Source organism: Plectropomus leopardus, chromosome 4 (genome assembly GCF_026936395.1).
Source record: "Plectropomus leopardus strain MGB_pleo_1.0 chromosome 4, ASM2693639v1, whole genome shotgun sequence".
In the NCBI taxonomy this organism is placed as follows: Eukaryota; Metazoa; Chordata; class Actinopteri; order Perciformes; family Serranidae; genus Plectropomus; species Plectropomus leopardus.
The window spans coordinates 14,080,606-14,087,834 of NC_142179.1; the positions used below are offsets into that span (position 1 = coordinate 14,080,606).

The 7,229-nt window shown below is 38.7% G+C and overlaps 1 protein-coding gene across 3 annotated transcripts; it reads left to right on the top strand.

Moving 5' to 3' along the window:
- Nucleotides 1-1,091: 1,091 nt before the first annotated feature.
- On the top strand, nt 1,092-7,189 carry LOC121944820 (intracellular hyaluronan-binding protein 4.S-like). Of its 3 annotated transcripts, none has more exons than XM_042488735.2 (9): nt 1,092-1,229; nt 2,636-2,864; nt 3,774-3,918; nt 4,087-4,236; nt 4,322-4,393; nt 4,480-4,560; nt 5,174-5,348; nt 6,063-6,254; nt 6,944-7,189. In XM_042488735.2, exons 2-9 carry the CDS (start codon nt 2,642-2,644, stop codon nt 7,007-7,009), a joined length of 1,104 nt encoding a protein of 367 aa, XP_042344669.2. In that variant the 5' UTR covers nt 1,092-1,229; nt 2,636-2,641; the 3' UTR covers nt 7,010-7,189. The 3 variants fall into 3 exon arrangements, with proteins under 3 accessions (XP_042344669.2, XP_087932750.1, XP_042344668.2); XM_088076624.1 differs by having other exon boundaries at nt 1,218-1,351; XM_042488734.2 differs by lacking the exon at nt 1,092-1,229 and adding an exon at nt 2,383-2,539.
- The last annotated feature ends 40 nt before the right edge of the window (nt 7,190-7,229 follow it).

Below are 7,229 nucleotides of genomic sequence, written 5' to 3' on the forward strand. Positions count from 1 at the left end.
ATGTATTATCCTTTAAATTGTGCTATGACATGGACATGTAAAGGCTATGATAATCATTAAATTTGCACGCATATCTGAGTTCATTATTTATTCAAAGTACTTAAATGAAAGCAGATACGTTTTGCAATATAGGCTACTCTACAAAAAGGCCTTCATTAAGATACTCAGTAGGGTATGACCAGTGGTGGAAAAAGTAGTCGGATACTCTACTTAAGTAAAAGTAACAGTACTACTCACTAAATACTCACTGACAAGTAAAAATCCTGGCCTTAGGCCTTACCTAATAGTTTGAGAACTACAACAGTCACCATTCATAAGTCACAGGAGTAAGTATTCTGGTAGTAAGGAAAAACGAGTGAATAATAAGATTTTTTTTGATGTGGTGTCGTTGTTTGACCCAAGCAACTTACATTGGTACAAAGAGATGACAAATCAGAAACTTTGAAACATTTCAACACTTTCAAACCATTGTTTTGAAACGTTTCAAAATCTGTTTGCTCAACATTGGCACCCATGGGCAGAAGCTGGCATTGCAGTTATCACTCAACGTTTGTATTGCAAGCTCCATTTTCCTCAGTCCAAAAGACTATAGGCGTCATGCAAATACAATCAAACTGTCAATCATTTCTTAGTTTTGTAGGATATGGTGACTGTTGCTTAGCATTATTATGTGACCTAATGATGGTGGTCCTATGTTATAGTTAATTGATAGTGCAGACACTCAGAAATCATACAATGCATATTTTTACACTTTGATGGCTATGGGACCAAAATTTACAGTTTGAATGGGTTTCAATGGCACATCTTTTCTACTTAACAGCATGAATGTCACAATTTTGTTTACACAGTTTATTTTGGACTTATTGTGGGTGCTGAGCTGGAAATTCACAGATTAAATAGAAATTCATAATAATAACAGCCTATACGATATGATAGTATCTATCTATTTAGATATCTAACAAATCTCTCTAAGCTTAAACCACCCCACTCAACATCTCAAACGTCAGAATTTCCCATGGTCCTTTCGTCTAAAACCCTTTGCTCGGGTTTGACATGATCACGTGACGTTTCGAAACCAAACCCGTCTCGAAGTACGTGCCAAAACCGGAAGTGACGAACGTTTCGAAACAGTTAGATCTCGGTACCGAAATTACCATCTTAACTGGTGCACCTGAGGTTAATTAGCACCACGAGCTACCAAGGAGGGCAACAGCTGTCGTCACCTGCAGGTAACGCTTTTTTATCGTAAAATGCAAGTCAAGGAATCTTATCCAAGGCAATTTATAGGCCTACTAATATTCACATATAAACAATAGGCTGCTCAACACATTTTTTTAAAGCAGTGTTTAAGGTAATTAAATACATTTACTCTCGTTACTGTAACAAAGACGATTTGTGTGTACTTGAACTTTTTGGTACGTGTAAAAATAGGCAATTTTACTTTAAGTAGATTTACTTTTTCTCATGTAGGCCTATCGTTTGTCGCCACCTTTAAATGTAGCCTTTACATCGGCTACATTAGTCGCGTGTCAGGGGGTGCTACCGTTAGCTGAGCTACCTGTAAAATTAGTTACCATAGTAACGGGAGCAGCGTACACATAGCCACTGAACTGATTAATTTAAGCTAACATTAGTTGTGTACTAAGACAACAATTCGCCTATTGAGAGCTCTCGGTTTTTATTGTAAAACAGAAATACCGGAGTTAGTCGTATTAATCGTAACCTTAGACGTGGTTTTAGTCGTTAAACCGAAATAATAAGCGACCACCTGAATTACCCCGAACTTTAGCTAGCATAAACCGTTAGATTTAAATATTTATAGCTAACTCATGTTTGCCAATGTGACGGTGTGCGTGTTATTCCCATAATATTATACCGTAATCTGTATCGTACAGTATATAGAATTTGCAATGGTAATATATATTTTTGTTAATTAGGATTCACATTAATTTATAGCCTACAGGAATAAGAGTTCATCATGGTATGTAGCCAAACGTTAGACCAACATTTATTTGAAATGTTAATTTAGCAGTGACTTCAAAATGGAAATGTTTATCATTGAATGTTTTATGGTTTTCTGAATAAATTAGGGTTAATGCTAAATCATTGCTAGAGGGAACAAGCACATTTTAAGGTAACGTTAGGCTGGAAACCATATTGAACAATTATTTTTGACATATTAAGCTATGACTACAAAATGGCCATTTTTATCTTTATAAATGAATGCCATGCATTTATTTCTATATTTAATAACTGATTCCCTTTGAATTCAGTTACACTGCCAGTTTGAGCAGCAGAACATGACTAAGCAGAAAATAATCCACCAACATTGGCAGAGGACTTGAGCCAAGTCTGTGCAATTAATGAATATTGATAAGTGAAGAGCCTATTGATGGGCACGGGGGCGTGGTGTCGCTCGTCTCCACACGTGCAAACATTTAAAGTTGTCGAGATACTGCCGAGGGCATTTGTTGGATGAACACGGAGGAAGCAAAGTACCGTCAGCAGCTTTGTTCTGTTGCAGCCGGTCACGAAAACGGTCGTTTAAGAGATTTTGTGTTCACTATTTGGGAGATACGTGCTCATCTCGAGGAGGGAAACAGCTGTTGAACGTTTCCTTTTTGTCATCACACAGGCTAAAATGCTCCCGGACGCCTACGGCTGCTCTGTGGCGAACAGGTACGGGGATCTTCTGGATGACGATGCAGACCCGTTTGACTTGATCAGCAAAGTGGAACTGGAGAAGGAGAAAAAGAAAAAGAAGGAGGATGAGAAGAAAGGCAAGCAGAAAAAACCTGGTCAGAAGGAATCGCAGAAAGACAGGCGCGTCCCCGTTGCGTCGGATTGTCAAGACCCGGTTACAGGTCAGCTAACCGTTTGGCTGCATTATCATTACACACCCCAAATCCAAACGATTCTGGTTTGTGCTAGTTTTTCTAGATTGGATAGTCCAGCCAAGAGTGGCCGGTTTGCTCAGGCTTTGTCAGCTGCTGATGGTGCAAAGTCAGCGAGGCTGCTGAGCACATGTTCATGCTGTCAGGATTTCTACCATTGTCTAAAGCCAAATAACGTATCATATTTTTATAGGCTAGTACATGTAAAGGTACACTTAAATGCATCATTCTATTCTTGGAGAAGAGGTCAAGTGCAGTTCTAAAGTTTAAACTGGATTCTTTTCTTTTTTATTATCAGCTCCATTATTTTCTTATTGCATGTAAGGTTTGAGAGTGTGTGAACACTTGGGAAATGCTTTTTTGTAAAACATGGAAAAAAGGTAACAAGCAACTTGGCAAGAAATGCCCGCAAATTGCAAGACACTGGTATATTTAGAAAATTGTTAAAAACAAGCTAGAGAAATATGTTTCAAATGAATGATATATACATTATAGTTGTAATTATCATAATTTTATATATCATGTTACAGAATAATTATTTTTAAACACTTTATTCAAGTCATTCCCTTGTTTCTTTGTAAACTCTGTTTTTATTTAATTATTTTCGTTTATTCTTTTGTGCTAGTTTCAAGGGTATTTTCTTACTTTTTAAATTTTTTAAAATAATTTCTTGCCTATTTTTGAAAGAAATCAAGAAAATATGCTCAGATTTCAAAGGGTTACAGCAACATTATGCAAGTTTTAGTTGATTGTTGAGTCTCATTACCAGGTCATCACATACTGACCCATTTGGTTGATAGTCTGACTGAAGTGCAATATCATATGCAAAACAAAACAGAAAAATAGCGTGGAAAAAAATCTCTCACTTTCTGTCCTCAGTCCGCAAGCAGCAGCAGAGACGTCCTGGACCAGTGACTGAGAGTGGAGATGGCAGAGAGGAGGCCCAGAGGAACACAAAGAGGGCTGCTTTTGGGGAACGTAGGGCCATTCGACAGGACAATCCACAGGAGTTTTCCATCCCTAAGTATGTGTTGTCATATAAGCTGAAGCTAAAACTCTCCTTACAGGTCTCCAGAGCCTGCACATGTTCTGTTCATACTGCATTTTTTTGTATAAATCAATGTTTTGTTTTGTAATAAAAGATGCAGCCAATGAGCAAATACTGTAAAATGTTAATCTGCTTGCTCCCCAGGCCTTCCTATAATGCCGACTCTGACCAATGGAGCAGAGGCGGGATCAGAGGTAGGAGAGGAGCAAGAGGTGGAGGTGGAGGTGGATACACAAGGAGCTCTGACAACTTCAACCTAAGGGGCAAGAGAGAGTATGATCGTCACAATGGAACGTAAGCTTTTTTTGTTCATGTAGCAGTCCAGTGGTTTTTTTCTCTCATTATGGTGTATTGACAACTTTTCTAACACTGATTGCAGGGGTATCTCTCCAGAGGAAAAGAGAGGAGGCAGAGGACCCTGGAACTGGGGTAGTGTTGAAGAGGGTGCCAGGTAAGTGAAATTTTATCATGATAACAACTTTTAATCTTGGGCATATTATATACGTGTTTCTCTTTGCCCATGTCCTTATTGTCAAGTGAATTAATGGAGGTGACCTCTGATGCTCCAGTCAAATCTGAAGAATCACAAACGTCTGCAGAGGAAGACAATCAGAATAGGTGAGTGACACACATGAGCATCTTTCTTAAAAATGACATCAGTGCCACATCACTTGGTTCAATGTCAGATTCATCAGTCTAGTTTACTAGTCTTAATATGTTTAACATTAACATTATGTTTTCTGCTTTAAAGACCGAAGTAATTGTTGGTTAGACGAAAGTTTTACAGAACATATTCTGGGTTTTTTGTATTTTGCTTTTTGAGCTCTAGAATGTCATAATGCAGCATTCTTTCCCACTTTAAATTTGCTTCTATTTCAACACAGCACAAGGAGTTGCTAAAATTGATCCAAAAGTGAAAAATGTTAAGGTGGGGTTTGTATTTATGATAAACACTAAGGCGTTTGCTGGCTTGAAATTTATTTTGTGGATACATTGTTGGTTATGATGATCAGGTTGCAACAGTGTTTCAAAATTGATGCTGTCCTTTTTTGCAATGATAGATTTAATGCATCCCTTGACTCCCAACAATTTACGAGTGCAATGAATTTCTCTCTGGTCACAAGCTTAGACTGAAGAATATCTTTATTTGGCCTGTCTCTTATTAGTTTAATTTAGATATAGAAATGTCTAGCGTTGACTGACGGATGTAGTTTGTCCCCAATTATTATAGAGCAATGGAAGAAGAGGATGGAGAGATGGTGGTCCAGGTTGCCATGGAGATGACCCTGGACGAGTGGAAGGCCCTGCAGGAGACTAGTCGTTCCAAGGCGGCGTTTAATATCCGCAAAGCTGAGGACAAGATTCCCTCTAAAGCCAAGGTCATCCACCAGTCAAAGCATGTGGAGGTGAGAATGTAAAGCACTTCATGGAAACTGTTCAGGAAAAACAAAAAAGTCCAGATGGAAGTAAAACCATGAGCTTATGAAGACTTCTTTAGTAATTTTCTTAACATCATCTTGCAGTGGAGCGCCACTGAAACATGAAGAGCCTTAAAGTGTAAACTAGGCAAAGCTGTTGCTGGTCAAAGGTCACAGTGGTTTTGTTGTCTTATTCTTTTGAAGTGATATCTCAAGTACACTTGAGGGGAATTTTCTCATTTGGCAAAAACATTAACTTTGACTGATTAGAATTTCATGGTCAAAGGTCACTGTGACCTCACAAAACATGTTTTTGGCCCTTACTCAAGAATTCATACTCTGACAACAATGTCTATCAGAATCAAATAAAGTGATACTATCTTATATCCAAATGGTCAAAGGTCAGCTACACTGACATGAAAATGTTCTGCAAATGGCCATTATTCGACGCCCTTACTCAGAAAGGGAGACATTTGGTGAGATACTGATTTGGTGACACTGGGTGTCACTCTTGAAACTCGGCTGATTGTGTAGAAGAGAGAAATGTGTGTCAAACAGCCATGTTTACACAGACATGGATGTAAAATGTAAGTTTGACTGGCTTGCAGAGGCATACAACCGTGAGGCGGTAATTCTAGTTTTGCTGTACATGTCAGTTTCACCCGTCTCAGATTTTAGTCAGCATTTACCTCCAATCTTCAGAACTTGAAGGAGGGAAACCTGGAGGACATTGAGGATGAAGGCAACTTCCTCCGTAGGTCAGTAAATGACATCACCTCCCTTCTGGACATCAATTTTGGGAGTCTTGGACGTCCCAGTCGCGGCGGTCGGGGAAGGGGAGCACGAAGTGGCCCGGCAAGTCGCCCTGAGAGAGTCAAACCCATTCTGGAGAAGGTACGTTCTCAACTCTTCGATCACTGGCACAAAAAGTAGGCTACCCCAGCGTAAGCACATGGGCTGTAAAGTATATGCTTTCAGCCAGTGGTTCAAAATCGTTTTTTTCTGTTAAATTGATATACAGTTAAGTCACAGACTTCCATTTAATGAGATTTCACTTCAGGGATCTCATCTGAAAAGATTTTGGTTGTTAGATATTATTAGGACTTCAAATCAAAATTGTCAACTAAAGTCGGAGAACCGTGGAGGAAGTGAACCCCTAGGATTAGAACAGAGTGATGTGATTCATACTCACATTTGGCTCTTTTCTTTAGTGATTTAAATTGTGACAATACAATATACTCCATTTTCTGGGGAACCTCTGGAAGTCACTATAAATGATCTATTATAAAAACCTTCTGGGGGAATGGTAACTGCGCCACACCAGTTATTATAAGTGGTTGCACACTTTATTAATATCTGCATTTGGGCTTTGGTGTATTTTGTAAAAGGACTGCATTTTTTTGATACATCCTGCCCTGAAAAGCCTATGTCAATGTGCTCGTTTCGTAAAGAGATCAAATATGAAAAGCATTAGGAGATAAACTACAGTCAACAAAAAATAATCAACCAGAATGTAAGACACAGATCTTTTTAAGTTTTGTATTAAATATTTGTGTTCTCTAATATGTGTGTTCTGTCACCAGGAGGACCATCTGGCTCCTAACCCGGATGACCCGGAGGACTTTCCAGCACTATCAACAGGAAGATAACTGAATGCACTTCTCGTTACCTCCTGTGGGGAATATTGGTTGCACTTGCTAAAAAAAACACTTCATATTTCTGCTGCTCTTAAGGTTTGGGGTTTTATTGTACTTGATTTGTTTTGTTCTATTGCACAGAAGGCACTATTTGGCATTTGACATCTAAAAATAAATGCTTTGGCAAATTTACCTTGTAGCTGCATTGTAATTCTTCTAAAATGTGAGAAGA

Bases quoted from the DNA above. Each gene is read 5' to 3' on its own strand.
- LOC121944820 (XM_042488735.2), top strand. From the start codon at position 2,642: ATGCTCCCGGACGCCTACGGCTGCTCTGTGGCGAACAGGTACGGGGAT. The intron at 4,394-4,479 runs GTAAGTGAAATT...CTTATTGTCAAG, and splicing joins AGTGTTGAAGAGGGTGCCAG to TGAATTAATGGAGGTGACCT. The intron at 5,349-6,062 runs GTGAGAATGTAA...TCCAATCTTCAG, and splicing joins ACCAGTCAAAGCATGTGGAG to AACTTGAAGGAGGGAAACCT.